Source organism: Danio rerio, chromosome 7 (assembly GCF_052040795.2).
Source record: "Danio rerio strain M-AB ecotype USA chromosome 7, GRCz13ab, whole genome shotgun sequence".
Classification (NCBI taxonomy): Eukaryota; Metazoa; Chordata; class Actinopteri; order Cypriniformes; family Danionidae; genus Danio; species Danio rerio.
Genome location: NC_141027.1, coordinates 660,001 through 679,707, shown reverse-complemented (window position 1 = coordinate 679,707; position 19,707 = coordinate 660,001). Strand labels below are relative to the sequence as shown.

General features: G+C 44.1%; 2 protein-coding genes across 53 annotated transcripts in view; one reads left to right on the top strand and one right to left on the bottom strand.

Moving 5' to 3' along the window:
• nrxn2b (neurexin 2b) overlaps positions 1-19,707 on the bottom strand; it is a 479,676-nt gene that overhangs the window by 306,911 nt on the left and 153,058 nt on the right. For 29 of the 52 annotated variants that reach the window (XM_087259563.1, XM_087259583.1, XM_087259577.1 and 26 more), the window contains one exon: positions 1,030-1,059. The exons of the other annotated variants lie outside the window; for them this stretch is intronic. In XM_087259563.1, coding sequence (XP_087115689.1) covers positions 1,030-1,059 — 30 coding nt within the window. The remainder of the gene's footprint in view (positions 1-1,029; positions 1,060-19,707) is intronic. 52 annotated transcript variants of the gene reach the window in all.
• Positions 1-19,707, top strand: part of alpk1 (alpha kinase 1) — an 859,869-nt gene that overhangs the window by 834,000 nt on the left and 6,162 nt on the right. The gene's annotated exons all lie outside the window — the stretch shown is intronic.

The window sequence follows — 19,707 nt, the reverse complement described above, 5'->3', positions numbered from 1 at the left end:
CTCTCTCTCTCGCTTGTGTACTGCTGTATTTATACTATAGTAATCTAGTTGTAGATTGACCAATCAGAATCAAGTATTCCTGAGAGCCGTGCAATACATTTGCACAATCTGAAAACACACTTTCCTTTTTATAAAGGGGTTTGCTGCCATCAAACGCAGCTTTTCTTTGTATTTGCAAAACACATCTGTTAGTCAGTGAAAACACTGGAAATATTTAGAGAAAATGAAACAGACATATGGAACTCAGATGGCATTTAAAATAACAAAGCATACCCTTAAAACACAAATGCACCTCCTGGGAGAAGTGCTCCTGCTCAAACAGAGCTGAAGATCTAAATACAGCAGGGAGATGAAGAACAGGAGACGCCAGAACACACGTTAACTAGCATGACTAAACACAAACACTGGTGTAAAAGCAGGTAAAACACTGATCATCAACAGTGAACGAGCTTTAATGAAACGGCCAGGGAAGATGAAATGATGAACACAGTTGAACAGTTAGCTAAAGCTCTGAATGCAGAGTGCTGGATAAGGCAATGAACACTGATTATAACAGACAAGCAGGTGTCAGTAGTGCATCAGAACATCTGGTAGAACAATCAATCAATCAATCAAACAACCAAATAAAATTAGATCAACCATTCAATCAACCAATCAATCAATCAGCACAGAGAGTCAAACTGGTCTCAGACTGACTGAACATCATGTGAATATTTGCCAAACAATGTGAATGACCACAGAATGAGAGTCTGTGCATTCTGAACACACATTAACATACATTACAGCATCATCATCATCATCATCATCACATTTCAACCTCAGCGAGTGACAGAGAGAGAGAGACACACAGAGAGAGAGAGTTACCTGAGTCCCTGGGGTCAGAGGTCATCGTGACGCACAGCCAGGAATAACACCGATACAGAAAGATGGAGGGAGGACGGACAGACAGACAGACAAGAAGACGGAGGGAGAGACGGACAGATCTGTTTTCTCTCTAAATTAAAGAATGGAAAACGGAATGAACCATACCTTGGCTGTTTAACGTCAGGTGCGCCAGACCTTGAAGGAAAGAACAGAAACAAAAGAAAGAAATGAAAAAAGAAGAAGGTCATAAAGAGGCACGGGAAGAAAGCAAGCATTGTCACAACGTTGGACTGCAGTTTGTGACAGACATCCAGGGGCACGCTCGGATGTCGAAGGTCAACTCAAAGCAAAACGGGGAAAGAGAGAGAGAGAGAGAGAGATGGGGGGTAGAAAGAAAGAGAAGAGGAGAGGGAGAGAAAAAGCAAGAGAGAGAGAGATGCTCAGTTAATGTACTGCATTTAATCTTATCTTACTTCTTTCATTATATTCTGATATGGACACTGACAGGGGAAGTGAGCTGCAGCTCGGGCGCTGGCAGAAGCGAAACCTCGGGACTGGGAAAAGTTTGGGCAGACCATAGAGGAAGACTGAAGACTACCAGTCCGCTACAATCATACTCAGGCAAGCCGTCCAGCGCCTCAGGAGGGGGAAGCAGTTGTACACAACACTGTTTACAGCAGAAGAGGCAAGCTGTGGACCTCACCTAGGGATGCTGTGGGATGGTGGAAGGAATGCTGTGAAGATCTCCTCTACCCCCCTGACAGGCCTTCCATTGAGGAAGCAGAGACTGGGGATGCAGGGCTGGAAGGTGGAGGAGAAACACCCTCTGTACCGGTGTCTGGATGTTGTGGGGTTGCCTTGGCTGACACTCCTCTACAATATCACATGGAGGTTGAGGACATTACCTCTGGACTGGGTAACCGGGGTGGTGCTTTGCATGTTTAGGAAGGGAGACCTGAGGGTTTAACTATACACTCACAGAAATAAAGGTACGCGAGTTGTCACTGGGGTGGTACCTTTTCAAAGGTCCATATTAATACCTCAAGGGTACATATTAGTACCTAAAAAGTACAAAAGCGTCCCTCGTAAAATTTTTAGGTACTAATATATACTTTTGAGGTACCAATATGGACCCTTTAAGTACAAATGTGTACCTTTTGAAAAGGAACCACGCCAGTGACAGCTCTGGTACCTTTATTTCTGAGGGGATCACTCACACTCCTCAGCCTCCCTGGAAGAGTCTATGCCAGGGCACTGGAGAGGAGGATCTGGAGGATGGCTGTGGAACACAGGACCAGCTCTATACCCTCACTAGGGTGCTGGAGGCTTCATGGGAGTATGCCCAACCAGTTGTGTTACACATGGACCTGGAGAAGGCATTCGACAGTGTCCCTCGTGTCATTCTGTGTGTGCTCTGGGAGTATGGTGTCAGAGGTGCTCTGTTAAGAGCTGTCTCTGGAGAGCAGAGCAGGAGATTAGTTTGCATTGCCGGCAATAAGTCAGACTTCTTCCTGGTGCATGTTGGACTCTGGCAGTCTGATGAATCTAACGGAATTACTTCAGCTGAAATACTGTGGTTCTGCACCTAGAAATTCTGTCCATAAGAATAATGAACAGAACCAGTGACAAAGGGCAGCCATCAACATGCACTGGGGCGGTTTGCTCCTGAATGTGGTGTGGCCAGGATGAAAATCAGCACCTTTAACACCGAGGCAACAATGCTCCCCTGAAAAAAGGTGGCATGCCAAGTCCTTACCCTAGGTGGAGGAGCTCGAGTATCTTGGGGCTCTGTTCAGGAGTGAGGGAAGGATGGCGAGTGAGACTGACAGGTGTATTGGTGCAGCGGCATGGGTAATGCAGTTGAGCCAAACTGTAAAGCTCTCGATTTACTGGTCAATGTACACTCCTACTCACACCTACTGTCCTGAGCTTTGGGTGATGACCAACAGGACAAGATCTCGGATACAACTGGCCAAAATGAGTTAGCTCTGCAGGGTTCAGGGCTCAGAGATAGGGAAAGGAGCTCTGTCCCCCAGGAGAAACTCAGAGTGGAGCTGATCCTTCACTTACAGAGCTTAGGATCTGATTCAGACCCCTCCTGGACACCGACAGGATGAGGTTTGGGCTTGTCCCACAAGGAGGAGACCCCGAGTAGGCCCAGGACACCTGGAGGGACTGCTGTGTGTCTCTCGGCTCGCCTGAGGAATCTGGAGGAGAGTCTCGGAGGGGGAGTCTACTGTTCTGCTGAGACTGCAGCCCCCGCTACCGGCCCCCAGACAATGGCATGACATTTTATATTTCAGTAATCATTAGTCTTTTAAAAATGACTTCTGTATGAATTTATGAAAATATTGACTGTTTAATTAGTTTTGTGTGCATGTGTTACATCACTTTACTAATTTATTCATGATTATGCAATCTGCAGTGATTAGCCATGTCAATCAAGCTCTTCTGAACTAAGCTTGACTGAGAGAGGTAAGAGAGAAGGAAGGAAAGAGATATGTGTGTGTGTATGAGAGAGAGAGGGAGAATGAGAGAGAGAGAGAGAGAGAGAGAGAGGAACTCAAAAGTAAACGAGGGAACGAGTGAACGCTTCTGGAGTGAGGTGGGGTTCAGGAAAAAAAAGCATTTCATTCAGTGCAACTCCCGGAGGCCATTGCCCACTCAAATGCTTTTTTCCCCCTCTGGTCTTATGGAAACACACACGCACACGCACACACACACACGCACAGTTGTTTGGCAGAGTTCAAGAGCCCCTGAATCAGAGCATCACCTGTTCTCATCTACACACAGCAGACAACAAAGCACAGAAGCTGGAGCCGTGAGCCTCGACAAGGGCTCCATTACAGCTCGGAGGTGTCCACACACACACACACACACACACACACACACACACACACACACACACACACACAAAAACACACACACACACACACACACACACACAAACACACACACACCGTCACGACAACACACTCCAGGCCAGCGTCTCCACATCTCGTCTTTCTGCACAAGCCTTCAGAAATCCTCAAATATGCAAATGAGGTCTTCTTTAATTAAATATGCACTCATTTGCATACACTTCCAGAAATATGGGATTAAGCCAGACTCTAAATCCTAGCCTGATTGTGTTTACATATCAGAGATGAAGACTGTTGGCTTCTCTTCTCATCGCTCCATCCAGAACGCAGAACTCTACTACACCCAACACACACTGATGTCCAAACATGGACCAACCCGACCAGCGGCTTACCAAATGTGTCTTTTAGGATTGCTTGACAGAATGAAGTGAACAGTGGACCAACCCAACCAGCGGGTGAAGGAGCACAGTTTAAACTGAGCTGGTGAAAATAAACCAACAGATGGGCTCGTCCATCTCTGACCCAACAGTTGGGTTAAATGACCCAGCATTTTCCCAGAGCATCATCTACAGACACTGACAGCGCTATACCTGAGAGACGGCGTCTGCAAAAGGCTCAGAGTGGAGATGTGAATACATCAGCCCAGGGCAGGCACAGACCCTGAGGAGACCAGCAGGTGGAGGACAGTAACATGAAGCTGCTCAACATCTCCAGACATCACCGTTATTCTGATCACAGCACACGGTGCCTGCGTTGCTCATACATAGATATATATACACTAGATATAGCATACAGACCCTGAGCATGCGTCAATGCTGCCGCCATATTGGTCAGGGCTCCCAGAACTAATGTTGTGTGTGTGTTTTGTTCTCACAGGTGTGTGTGTGTGTGTGTGTGTGTGTGTGTGTGTGTGTGTGTGTGTGTGTGTGTGTGTGTGTGTGTGTGTGTGTGTGTGTGTGTGTGTGCTCTTCGTCTCCTCTCTCTGACCTTCTCGGCTCTGACCTGCTTCTCCTCATTTGCATATTTTTGCATATATTCTGTAATTGCTGTGTTTGGTTGATCTGCTTCCTCTACACACACTCTCCTCTTACCACTGACGGAGAGACAGCTCTGTGTGTGTGTGTGTGTGTGTGTGTGTGTGTGTGTGAGAGAGAGAGAGAGAGTGAGAGAGAAAGAGAGAGGGAAAGAGAGAGAGAGAGTATGTGTGTGTGTGCGTGAGTGTTTGTGTGTCAATATGTGTGTGTGAGAGGGAGTGTTTGTCTGTGTGGTTATGTGCGGGTGTGTGTGTGTGTGTGTGTGTGTGTGAGAGAGAGAGAGAGTATGTGTGTGTGTGCGGGAGTGTTTGTGTGTCAATATGTGTGTGTGAGAGGGAGTGTTTGTCTGTGTGGTTATGTGCGGGTGTGTGTGTGTGTGTGTGTGTGTGTGAGAGAGAGAGAGAGTATGTGTGTGTGTGCGGGAGTGTTTGTGTGTCAATATGTGTGTGTGAGAGGGAGTGTTTGTTTGTCTTGGTGGTTATGTGCGTGTGTGTGTGTGTGAGAGAGAGAGAGAGAGAGAGAGAGAGAGAGATTGTGTGTGTGTGTGTGTGTGTGTGCGGGAGTGTTTGTGTGTCAATATGTGTGTGTGAGAGGGAGTGTTTGTCTGTGTGGTTATGTGCGGGTGTGTGTGTGTGTGTGTGTGTGTGTGTGAGAGAGAGAGAGAGAGTGAGAGAGAAAGAGAGAGGGAAAGAGAGAGAGAGAGTATGTGTGTGTGTGCGGGAGTGTTTGTGTGTCAATATGTGTGTGTGAGAGGGAGTGTTTGTCTGTGTGGTTATGTGCGGGTGTGTGTGTGTGTGTGTGTGTGTGTGTGAGAGAGAGAGAGAGTATGTGTGTGTGTGCGGGAGTGTTTGTGTGTCAATATGTGTGTGTGAGAGGGAGTGTTTGTTTGTCTTGGTGGTTATGTGCGTGTGTGTGTGTGTGTGAGAGAGAAAGAGAGAGAGAGAGAGAGAGATTGTGTGTGTGTGTGTGTGTGTGTGCGGGAGTGTTTGTGTGTCAATATGTGTGTGTGAGAGGGAGTGTTTGTCTGTGTGGTTATGTGCGGGTGTGTGTGTGTGTGTGTGTGTGTGTGTGTGAGAGAGAGAGAGAGTATGTGTGTGTGTGCGGGAGTGTTTGTGTGTCAATATGTGTGTGTGAGAGGGAGTGTTTGTTTGTCTTGGTGGTTATGTGCGTGTGTGTGTGTGTGTGTGTGTGAGAGAGAGAGAGAGAGAGAGAGAGAGAGAGATTGTGTGTGTGTGTGTGTGTGTGTGCGGGAGTGTTTGTGTGTCAATATGTGTGTGTGAGAGGGAGTGTTTGTTTGTCTTGGTGGTTATGTGCGGGTGTGTGTGTGTGTGTGTGTGTGTGTGTGTGTGTGTGGACAGCAGTGGCGTGTTACTTTTCACATGTCGGCAGTGAACACACTCTTCCTGAAACATCAGCTGTTTAGTGTTGAATGTAATTTTACTTAATGCTGTGTGTGTGTGTGTGTGTGTGTGTGTGTGTGTTTTAGACAGAGAGTGTTAAAAGCCCTGCTGTGCTGCAAAAAACAGCAAATGATTTGTCAGGTTTAACTCAAGAAGTCGTGAATCTCTCTCTCTCACACACACACACACGCACACACGCACACACACACACACACACACACACACACACACACACACAACCAAATAATAATAATAGCTAATTGAATAGTTGAAGCTGCATCACGACCATGAGACCCTCGTCCTAGTGCATGTACTGAAACACCCCCTTCTCATGCACACCCTTCAACACTCCCAACAGAGCTGGACACACCCACTTTCCTGACTTTATTCAGACTAGAGGAGTGAAAGCACCCTGCTGAGACCGGGGGGTTCATGGCCCTTTAAGGACAATTGCAGCACACAGGTCATCCAGCTTTACACACAGCAGCAGTGCACTCTACAGAAGACACACGGCATCGAGGACACTGTGTGTTACACTGCAGAAGCTCCATCATACATACATCATTTATAAATCAGTCAAATCAATGAACGACAAAAAAAATAAATATTAAGCAAATAATAAAGCTAAAAGCACAATAAAACAAAAAAACAAACCAGTCATTTGACAGTTTTCTCTGTGCAGTGTTTTTCATGTCACACCATTATGAACATCTCACTCATGATGCCAAACTACACCTCAGATCTCTACAACCAGAAGCTCAGCCTGAACACTACACACAATTCTCTACCTACACACAAGTCTAACAGGAAGCTTGCCTTTCCCAAACACAACTAATAGCCGGCAGCTGGCTCTCCTCAACTCTCACAGGGTCACTCGCTGAAGCTGAACAGGGCTGAGGCGGGTCAGTGTCTGGATGGGAGAGCACATGGGAACACTAGGCTGCTGTTGTCAGTGGTGTTAGTGAGTCCAGCAGGGGGCGCTCAACCTGCGGTCTGTGTGAGTCCTAATGCCCCAGTATAGTGAAGGAGACTCTATACTGCTCAGTGAGTACTGTCTTCATCACCCTGTCTCCTCTCCACCATTCAGCTGGTGTGTGGTGTGTGGTCTGGCGCAAAAACGACTGCCGTCACGTAATCCAGGTGGATGCTGCACACTGGTGCTGGATGAGGAAATCCCTCCAAACATGTGTAAAAGCGCTGTGAATGTCCAGAAAAGAGCTATAGAAATGTAGCTCACACAGACACACAGACAGACGCACGCACGCACGCACACACACACACACACACACACACACAGACGCACGCACGCACGCATGCACACACTCCTCAAATGTGCAGACACTGAACACTAACCAATCACTGCTTTACTGTAGTGCAGGCCTATACATACGTCAGAGGTGACAGGACACCAGGCTGTTCTGGGCCTGTTCTGCACCCTATTCACTATCTGTAGATTTATCCCTGCCGAGTATCCACCTTTCCCAAATCCTCAATTCTAAATCCCTCTAGAAAAGAATAGAGGAGTTCTCCTCAGCCTGACTCTGGGCCGCGTATGATGGCCAAACATGATGTCCCCCCCACCCTTATGTAAAACATATGCTGGATAAGTTGGCGGTTCATTCCGCTGTGGTGAACCCTGATTATTAAAGGGACTAAGCCGAAAAGAAAATTAATGAACTAGCGCTGTCAAAACTAGTGCGTTAACGCATGTGATTAATTTTAAATAATTAACGCGTTTAAAAAAATTTACGCAATTAACGCAGTTCAGATTTTGATTTTTACTTCCTGTTGTGGTGGACGTGTGTTCAACATGCAATACATGTGGATAAGACCAAGGAAGCACTTTTTGAAGGCAAGTTCCAGTATAAAACAGTTAGGTACATCACAGGTTATCCAGAGTTTCATGCAATTTGGGGTGTTTCATTTTTAACTTTCGACTTCTGTTGTAAGTTGATGCCGCATGGCGAACAGAAAGAAAATCCTCCGCATTTCGTGACTCTGTGTTCCTTTAAGGTAAGGTTCCTCTTAAGGCTACACGGTAGACTTTTAATAAGAGTATTATCTTAATCATATTAAAATCGGAGTATTGGTGTCTTATGTAAATGTACTCAGAACGTCTAGTGAAGTCGCGAGCTGTCAAAGACAGGGCATTACTCTGCCTTTCAGCATGAGCCTCCAAGTTTAGCTTGTTTCCTCATTAAACGCAATGAAAGCGTATGCGTCGCGCTGTTGTGTCAGAATCCTCGTGAAATACAGTAATACTTTAGGACGCTTAGTTTAAGCAGATTTGATGAACGTGATCATGCGTGTTGAATCTGAGGGGAGTCGCTCCAGTATGGAAGGCCGTTGGGGCCAAAACATCTGCAGCGCGTTGTGTGTGTGTCTGTGTCAGGCCCGTTGAGGGGTGTCAGGGGTGGAGTGAGCGACGTATCTGAGTAGGGGTGAGAGGGGTGTGCAATGTATTTAACGACCGGTTTGCGAGAAATTATCATTCATTTGCGGGCATTTGGAAGTCTCTGTGCACTTGCGGGATACTCCTAGTCTTAGCAACTGGATGAATGTAAAGGAGGATTAAGCAAAATTGTTTCTACTTTATAATTAATGTTCTCAACTCACAGCAATAAAACTTTACAATGAGTGCAACAGTTTGTATTCTATAGTTTATTATTATAATTTTTCATTTTCCATATCTGCAATTCCTGTATTTTGGCATTTTTTTGCAGTCCACTTAGAATCCAACATGGAAATCAATGTTTTCTTTATTGGCATTAATTGTTTTGAAATTTAAATGTCATTAACATGCCTGTGTTTAATTTCTGTAATAAATATGGCTGTCAAGCAGGATCTTGCTGGTTTATTGTGGGTATGTTGTTTACATGAAGAAATCTGTGTTACAAGTTAAACAAAAATTCTATTAAACAATAATATTTTGTATTTAAATAGTTTTTATCTTGCGTTTACATTAATTTTACATTTGAATAGCCAAAATTACAAGTTTCAGTATTTTAAATGCGATTAATTTTTTTAAAAAGGTGCGATTAATTAGTAAATTTTTTTTAATCGATCGACAGCACTAGGATGAACATGAACTGATACTGGAGAAAAAGAGAGCCGGTGTTTACCTGTGATGTGTTCAACAGATCTGTTAATGCATTAATATCACACACACACACACAAACACACACACACACACACACATCAATCAAATACAAACGGCAAATCGACAAAAGTGTGTAAATCGATGTAAGGCAGCTCTTCCAGCCTCAGGACAGCATTTAACTGCTCCATAACTGTGTGTGTGTGTGTGTGTGTGTGTGTGTGTGTGTGTGTGTGTGTGTGTGTGGGCTGATCTCAGAGCAGTGATTCTGCAGATGAAGACGCTTCTTGTGCACTTCCCAGCCAGCTCTGCGTCTGATTGGCCATATGGGAGCATGTGGAGATCAACACGCCATCACTTTCACACGTCTGACAACACACCGAGCAGCAGAACACACAGCCAACACACACACACACACACACACACACAAACACAACAGAACACACAGCCAACAACACACACATGCACATATATCAGAGCATGTAGCCAAACACACACACACACACACACACACACACACGCACACGCACACACACACGCACACACACGCACACGCACACACACACGCACACACACGCACACACACACACACACACGTCAGCATATCCGCCGTCTGAGCTCCTCTCCTGCTCTGCTGCTCGTGGTGTCTCTCAGGGTTCTGTAGCTCTGTTCCTCTTCCTCATGTGTCCGCTAGTCAACATTAATGACTGCTCAGCTAGTGTTAATGCTATGCTAACACTTCACTTTAGCTCCCTGTTCATGCTCATAACTGCTTATTACTGCCTAATGCTGGCTTATTACCTGCTGATCAGTAGCGTGTTTCCACTATCGCACCTAAAGCGAGTGAGTCAGGGGCCAGTCGCGTTCCCACTGTCACTTCCGGGGCCTAATCATGCCAAATCGGGGCTTTCTTGGAGCCAGCGGCCCGCCTTTTTCAGCCTGCCAAATACTAGTGTTGGGTTACTCGAACTTGGACTCGGACTCAAGTCCGGACTCGAGTCCAGTTTTGATTGGACTTGGACTTGTCACAGACTTGGGGAAACTTTTACTCGGACTTGGACATTTTGGACTCGGAAAATATCACGAGTCCAGTCGAGTCCACATCATTCATAACTCAAATAAAGTGTTGGCGTGGGTTTCCTCCGGGTGCTCCAGTTTCCCTCACAGTCCAAACACATGCGCTATAGGGGAGATTAATTTACTAAAATGGCCGTGGTGTGTGAGTGTGAATGAGAGTGAATGGGTTGCGGCTGGAAGGTCATCCGCTGCGTAAAACATATGCTGGACTAGTTGGCAGTTCGTTCCACTGTGGTGACCCCTGATAAATAAGGGACTAAGCCAAAAGAAAAACTAATAAATGAGTTTTAAGACTGTCTGGACTCGGCCGGACTTGACTCGGACTCGGATGTTAAGGACTCGGACTTAAATCCGACTCGACCCCTTTTAGATTCAGACTTGGACTTGTACTCGACTGGTTAAGGACTTGGTCTCGACTTGGACTCGACAAAGGTGGACTCGACCCCAACTCTACCAAATACCTTGGGCCAAAGAGGGCCAGCCGAGGCTTCAGGGCGGAGTGAAAGGAGAGGCAGGCACAGTTTTTTGATTGCATGCGAGTACATGTGCCAAACACATAAACAAATAAATAAATAAGGGAAAGAAAACATCTAGCCTTATAGTCTGGGGTCTTCAGCGTATGATCGGCCTTATGTTTCTCTTAAATGTAAGGCTGTTGAATAAAATAATCAAGTAGTTTTAATTCATAAGTGACTTTTCTTTGCTGCGTCCTCCTTGATGAATCAATAACGCAGAATAATCATTACACTATATTAAACACACAGCAGACAGTAAAGCTGTTCCAGAGTTTGTGCCTAGTTTAAAAGGTGTGTTTGTGCGCGTTTACATGCCTGTGTGTGTGTGTGAGACTGAGGGAAAGAGTGCTCCCTTTACAGCTCTGTTGATGCCGCGAGCGGCTGTTTTCTTTTATTGTTTTTATTTATTTCGTAGAGAATACACTATATGAATACAACAGAAAGACATTAAACTTTATAAATTTCGTGTGTCCACTTTTGTAGGCTCAACACAATAGTGTCATATCTAGATAAAATAGCCTGAGCTATATTGAAATCATTTAAAGAATTACAAATATCAGATATAATAAAATCACATTAAATAAATAAACCAATATAAAACTAACAAAAGGTATAGCTATAACAATTAGGTACTATTAAAGCCATTTTTAAGCCATATTCAACTTTCATTTTACAAAAGCTTCTCTGAAAAAAAGATTTGAGATATGTTTTAAACACAACAAACACAGAAGAAGTTGATGTCTTTGATAACTGGATAGGGATATTTGAGCCTGTCAGTTTACAGTATACTGATGCCTGTTTCTCTAGGTGTTATTGGTGATGATGGTCAGGCATGTTGCACTATTATTGCCTTTTAGCATATCAGTGGAGGACACAAACTAGTGAATTGTGAAGTGGGTTAAAAAAAATAAACAAACAAATATGAAGTATATATATATATATATATATATATATATATATATATATATATATATATATATATATATATATATATATATATATATATATATATATGCTTTCATTCTTGCCATAATAAAATGTATATATATTTGTAGAGCAACACATGTTCTGCTGTCATTAATATTTTAGTAAACTTTAATAGGTAGAACTGTCCGTGATGTGAAGAAACGCAAGTGATGCATAAAAGTCTGATTAAAAAAATCTTGAATAATTATAAAAATCTTTATAATCATAAAACGGTTTATACAAATAATGAGTTTAAAACTATTGAATGATATTAATGATATGCCGTAGTTCTGGAAACTTCCTACTTCACTGTTTATCCGTCTGACTTTACGGTTAGTTTCTTTCAACCGCCCCCTGTCCTAATGAAGAGCATCACAGTGGCGAACGCGTCAACTGTAAAAGCCTCGTCTGTTTCGTGAGGAGCGCAATTCAACATATGAAGCAGATGATGGCGATGACACATGATGACGTGTGCAGGTGCTGGCCCAATTCTCAGGAGTACATTTTGAAGCCCTTCCCCTTCACACTCGGTTTCAAGGGCCAAGGGTGCAACAGGAGAATTGGGATTGGGCACAGTCTGCTCTTGATGGTCATCTACTGTGAAGAGCTGCACAGAGATCATTCCTCCACCGAGACCCAGAGCTGACCCACACTACACTGTGTATGTGTATGTGTGTGTGTGTGTGTGTGTGTGTGTGTGTGTGTGTGTATTCATGAGTTCTCCAGCACTGCGTCTGCACACACACTGATCCATCATTAATCCTGAATGAGTCTCCATCACACACACACACAGATGCATCATGGGACGGCACAGATGTGCGGACGCTCACTCATGCATCTCTGTCAGGACACACACACACACACACACACACACACACACACACACCGGAGAGAAAAATAACCATCATCATTACAGCTGTGAAGACTGACAAACCATATCCATCATACACACACATGCACGTACTCATAAACATGCAGCTGGGCACAAATACACACACACATACACACACACACACACACACGTGCTTGCATGTCCACCACCATTCACAAACAAACACACGCACACACCTATACACAACTCTCTGTGTATAGAGCTTCATCAGCCTCTGTTTGTCCGGGTAATGGAGCGCTCGTCCTGCAGTTGTGCAGTGTGTCTGAAGCACACAGATGAGCAACAGACACTGAAGCTGTGTGTCCAGCTGAGTGTGTTCAGACACACCAGTGTGTCAGATGCTGCTACACACTCTCGTGGCGTTGTTTTGGTGTTGTGTGATGGTGTGGTATAGCCCCGCCCCTTCTCCACTGTGATTGGACAGTTCAATGTGACACTGACCGTATGTGTGTCGACACCTCGCTTCACTGCAGCGCATGCTCAAACACACCACGCTACCACTGACCACAACAGACAACACACACACACACACACTGCTCGAGAAGAAGCGCTTCAGTGGACACACACACTGATGACCATCATATTCAGATCTAGATGGAGTAGATGTAGATGGGGTAGATGTGGATGGAGTAGATCTGGATTTAGATGTAGATGTAGTAGATGTAGATGGAGTCGCCCTAGATAGAGTAGATGTAGATGGAGTAGATCTAGATGGAGTGGATGTAGATGGAGTAGATCTGGATGTAGATGTAGATGGAGTTGATGTAGATGGAGTGGATCTAGATAGAGTAGATGTTCATGGAGTTGATCTAGATGGAGTAGATCTGTATGTAGATGTAGATGTAGATGGAGTAGATGTAGATAGAGTAGATGTGGATGTAAATGTAGATGGAGTAGCTCTAGATGGAGTAGATCTAGACGGAGTAGTTTTAGATGGAGTATATATAGATGGAGTAGATGTAGATGGAGTAGCTCTAGATGGAGTAGGTGTAGATGGAGTAGATCTGGATGTAGATGTAGATGGAGTAGTTCTAGATGGAGTAGTTCTAGATGGAGTAGATCTAGATGGAGTAGATGTAGATGGAGTAGATCTAGATAGAGTAGATGTAGATGGAGTAGATGTAGATGGAGTAGATCTAGATAGAGTAGATGTAGATGGAGTAGATGTGGATGGAGTAGATGTAGATGGAGTAGATGTAGATGGAGTAGATGTGGATGGAGTAGCTCTAGATAGAGTAGATGGCGATGGAGTAGATGTGGATGGAGTAGATGTAGATGGAGTAGATGTGGATGGAGTAGATGTAGATGGAGTAGATGTAGATGGAGTAGATGTAGATGGAGTAGATCTAGATAGAGTAGATGTAGATGGAGTAGACGTGGATGGAGTAGATGTAGATGGAGTAGATGTAGATGGAGTAGATGTAGATGGAGTAGATGTAGATGGAGTAGATCTAGATAGAGTAGATGTAGATGGAATAGCTCTAGATGGAGTAGAATGCGATGGAGTAGATGTGGATGGAGTAGATGTAGATGGAGTAGATGTGGATGGAGTAGATGTAGATGGAGTAGATGTGGATGGAGTAGATGTAGATGGAGTAGATGTGGATGGAGTAGATGTAGATGGAGTAGATGTGGATGGAGTAGATGTAGATGGAGTAGATGCGGATGGAGTAGATTTAGATGGAGTAGATGTAGATGGAGTAGATGTGGATGGAGTAGATGTAGATGGAGTAGATGTAGATGGAGTAGATGTGGATGGAGTAGATGTAGATGGAGTAGATGTAGATGGAGTAGATGTAGATGGAGTAGATGTGGATGGAGTAGATGTGGATGGAGTAGATGTGAATGGAGTAGATGTAGATGGAGTAGATGTGGATGGAGTAGATGTGGATGGAGTAGATGTAGATGGAGTAGATGTGGATGGAGTAGATGTAGATCGAGTAGATGTAGATGGAGTAGATGTGGATGGGGTAGATGTGGATGGAGTAGGTGTAGATGGAGTAGATCTGGATGTAGATGTAGATGGAGTATTTCTAGATGGAGTAGATCTAGATGGAGTAAATCTAGATGTAGTAGCTCTAGACGGAGTAGTTTTAGATGGAGTATATATAGATGGAGTAGATGTAGATGTAGTAGATGTAGACTGGAGTAGCTCTAGATGGAGTAGATGTGGATGGAGTAGATCTAGATGGAGTAGATGTGGATGGAGTAGATGTAGATGGAGCAGATGTAGATGGAGTAGATGTGGATGGAGTAGATGTACATGGAGTAGCTCTAGATGGAGTAGATGTGGATGGAGTAGATGTAGATGGAGTAGATGTAGATGGAGTAGATGTAGATGGAGTAGATCTAGATGGAGTAGATGTAGATGGAGTAGATGTGGATGGAGTAGATGTAGATGGAGTAGATGTAGATGGAGTAGATGTGGATGGAGTAGATGTAGATGGAGTAGATGTAGATGGAGTAGATGTAGATGGAGTAGATGTAGATGGAGTAGACGTGGATGTAAATGTAGATGGAGTATTTCTAGATGAAGTAGATCTAGATGGAGTAGTTTTAGATGGAGTATATATAGATGGAGTAGATGTAGATGGAGAAGCTCTAGATGGAGTAGATGTAGATGGAGTATATCTGGATGTAGATGTAGATGGAGTATTTCTAGATGGAGTAGATCTAGATGGAGTAAATCTAGATGTAGTAGCTCTAGACGGAGTAGTTTTAGATGGAGTATATATAGATGGAGTAGATGTAGATGTAGTAGATGTAGACTGGAGTAGCTCTAGATGGAGTAGATGTGGATGGAGTAGATCTAGATGGAGTAGATGTAGATGGAGTAGATGTAAATGGAGTAGCTCTAGATGGAGTAGATGTGGATGGAGTAGATGTGGATGGAGTAGCTCTAGATGGAGTAGATGTAGATGGAGTAGATGTAGATGGAGTAGCTCTAGATGGAGTAGATGTAGATGGAGTAGACGTGGATGGAGTAGATGTGGATGGAGTAGCTCTAGATGGAGTAGATGTAGATGGAGTAGCTCTAGATGGAGTAGATGTAGATGGAGTAGATGTAGATGGAGTAGCTCTAGATGGAGTAGATGTGGATGGAGTAGATGTGGATGGAGTAGATGTAGATGGAGTAGATGTAGATGGAGTAGCTCTAGATGGAGTAGATGTGGATGGAGTAGATGTGGATGGAGTAGATGTAGATGGAGTAGATGTAGATGGAGTAGCTCTAGATGGAGTAGATGTGGTCCATTAAGTCCTCCAGCTCCTCCATCTGCTCTCTTTAATGAACACACAGCTCTCCGCGTCTCTCCATCGTCTCTACATCACAGCAGCAGCAGCAGATCAGTGTGTGCTGGATATTAATGATCAGCCGTTCAGCATCTGCTCTGAGACAGCCTGATTTACTGGACTATTAACTGGACCTGATTGAAACCACTTCAGAACCACAGAACAACAGTCCATCAGCGGCTGCGCATTACTCCTGTACTACTGCTGCTGCAGAGAGAGAGAGAGTTAATGGAGGAGGAGGAGAGCTGAACACACACACACACACACGCACACAGCAGATGATGAATGCACAGTTAATAATTAACACAGGTCATGGCAGCGATCAGCAACCGCACAGTGACACACTTACTCATACAGCCTCTCTGTGTGTGTGTGTGTGTGTGTGTGTGTGTGTGTGTGTGTGTGTGTGTGTGCGTGTGCAGGAGGACAAACCTACACAATTTAGAGACAACACTCATATATCTGCTGATGACACACACACACAAACACAAAAGAATATGTGCACACACACACACACACACACACACACACATAAACACACACACACACACACACACACACACAGAAGCCCATATACACACACACACACACACCACACAATCACACACACTTTTTATTGTTTTCGTTATTTGTGACTTTTGATATTAAGTTTATTTATAAAGTAATGTGGAGAGGATCAGGTGTTTATGATTGATCACAGCCGGTGCTGCATTATCCAATGTGTGATCGACCAATCAGATGATTCCTAAGCCACTATGAACACCCTCAGCTCCATATCACAGCCATCTTGGTTTTGAAGAATCCCCCATTCCACCCCTACTCCTCCTCCTTTCCTAGATGGGCACGGTGGCCCAGTGGTTAGCACTGTTGCCTCACAGCAAGAATGTCGCTGGTTCTAGTCCTTACCAAGCCAGCTGACGTTTCTGTGTAGAGTTTACACGCTCAAGTGGGTTTCCCCCAGGTTTCCAGGGTTCCTCCCACTATCCAAAAACATGCAGCTTAAGTTAATTGACTTATAAAAATCAATTCAATTCAATTTGATTTATCTATAAAGCACTTTAAAACAACACAGTTGACCAAAGTGCTGACAATGAAGAGTAAAACAAACTTTAAAATACAAATAAATAAACATTAAATGTCCACATCTCACGCTGTGCTAAAAGCCAAACTGAACAGGTGGTTTTAAGAAGACATTTAAAAACAATAATGGAAGAGGCTTGTCTAATGTAGATCTAGAGCTTTCGACTGGTCCTGGGCACACCCAGGAGGAGCTGGTCGGCTGACCTGAGCGAACGAGAAGGTGTGTAAGGACAGAGAAGCTCAGAGAGGTAAAGGGGTGCAGCACCATTTAGACACTTAAAAACAAATAAAAGTACCTTAAAATGGATCCTGAAGTGCACGGGCAGCCAGCGAAGAGAAGATAAAATCTGGGTGATGTGCTCGTGCCAGTTAGACGTGCAGCTGCATTCTGAACCAGTTGCAGTCGAGAGATCGAAGACTGACTCACCCCAAAATAAAGAGCATTGCAGTAGTCCAAGCGGGAGGTTATAAAAGCATGGATGACTGTTTCAAAGTGCTTGTGCAGTAAAACATGCTTAATTTTGGCCGGTTGTCGTAAGTGAAAGAAGCTAGAGTGAAGAACAGACCGAATCTGGCTTTCAAGCTTTAGTTCAGGATTCTTTTTTTTAAACCCAAGTTTACAAATTCTGGCTTACAGAAAGTTTCGGGATTATTTAGAAACTTCAGCACCAAATCAGCACATAGACATGCTGCTAATCAGTGGTTCTCTCTTAACAGCGATCACTGTCTGCTCATTACCTACAGCAGGGGAGTTCTCCACATCTACCTGAGCTCAAACTCCCCTTTTGTCTTGCAAACGGGAGGGAGCCCCGGGCTCGAGGATCTTATAAGCTCAGGGCTCTCTCCTGGGACAGCATGATGAACACACTCTATAATCAATCATCAGCTCAGTGTGAACTCTTGAAATAGATGTCTAATTATATTCTTTACACTTCAGCTTCAATCTGACGGTATTATCTTGTTTAAAATCCAGAGTCCAAATCTGACCCAAAGATTCACTAGACTTTGGCATTTTCACATTCATGCTGTAATACGGTGGACCAATAGACAAGAGGTGAAGTGGGTTAATGAAGTGACCACTGAGAGCTGTGATTTCAGACCTGTGTTTATAGATGAATCACGAGATCCGATTAGTAAGAGCTATTAGTAATGTGGTGTAGTGTTCTGTCCTGACATTAGCTCAGATTTATGAATTATTCTCTTAGTTGATTCATTCAAGATCAATGAATCACTCTTTATATAGAATACAGTTTCAGTGTACACACACACACTACCTGACAGAACTCTCGTGGTGGATCAGCTGAGGAGCAGCAGATCATAACTGGACTTCTAGTTGATCATAAAGTGTTGAAGGTGGATTTCTCTGCTGGATCATCTGCTGATCTGCATCAATCATCACCAATACTGCAGAAGACCTACTGGAACCAGCATGGACCAAGATTCTCACAGAAATCAGTCAAGTTTGGTGAAGGAGACGTCATGGTTTGGGTTCATTCAGTATGGAGGCGTGCGAGAGATCTACAACATCAACAGCCTGAGGTATCAAGACATCTGTGCTGCCCATTACATTACAAACCACAGGAGAGGGACAATTCTCCAGCAGGATAGCGCTCCTGCTCATACTTCAGCCTCCACATCAAAGCTCCTGAAGGTCAAGCTGCTCCAGGATTGGCCAGCCCAGTCACCAGACATCAACATTATTGAGCTGATGAAGGAGGAGGTGTTGAAGATGAACACAAAGACTCTTGATGAACTCTGGGATCCTGCTGAAGGCTTTCTTCTTCATTCCAGATGACTTTATTAATCAGTGATGTGAGTCATGTCAGAGATGTATGGATGCAGTCCTCCAAGCTCATGATGGAGTCAGACACAATATTCATTCTGTCTCCACTGCAGCAGGACTTTATATTCTATACTGGACATTATTTCTGTTCAGTGATGACACTTTAGTCTGAGCAGAGTCAGACCGCACTGTCCTCATCAAATCAGTCAACATCAAGACATGATCAGATTTATTGAGCTCAAATCAGCAAAATCTAGAGGCCTTCACCTTTCATAGAGACACTTCTGACACCAGATCAGCAACTAGAAGAACAGTTATCATCCAGTTATTGGTCATTCCTAAATCTTGGCCAGGCGAGCAGACTATAGTCAGGCAGTGTACAGGCCTGATGATCTGATTGCAGAGCTAATTAAAGCACAGAGAGAGAGTGATGGATGGATGAATGGATGGATGTGCAGACAGACTGCTTGTTCTGTGGGAATAAATGAATGCATAAAATAATAAAAGCCAGCGAGTCTCTCCGGCACAGAAAGGCAATTTGCTTCTATTGTAACAATAATGATATAATGAAAGTGAAATAGCTCAGTGAATGGCTCAGTGTTTCGCAGTTCTCCTGATTAAAACAACATGTGCTCTATTTGGGCTGATTCTGTCCCGGAGAGACCGAGAGGAGGAGATCTCGCTCACACTCTCACGATCAGTCTACATCTGCTGTCAGAACACGCTGATCAACAGGCTTCTCTTACTCTGAGCTGCTCTCGCTTATAGAACAAATCAGCACAAACTCTTAAATCAAGCAGCGTTTAACGGACAAGGGAAACATGTTGTGCTGTGTTCAGAAATAATG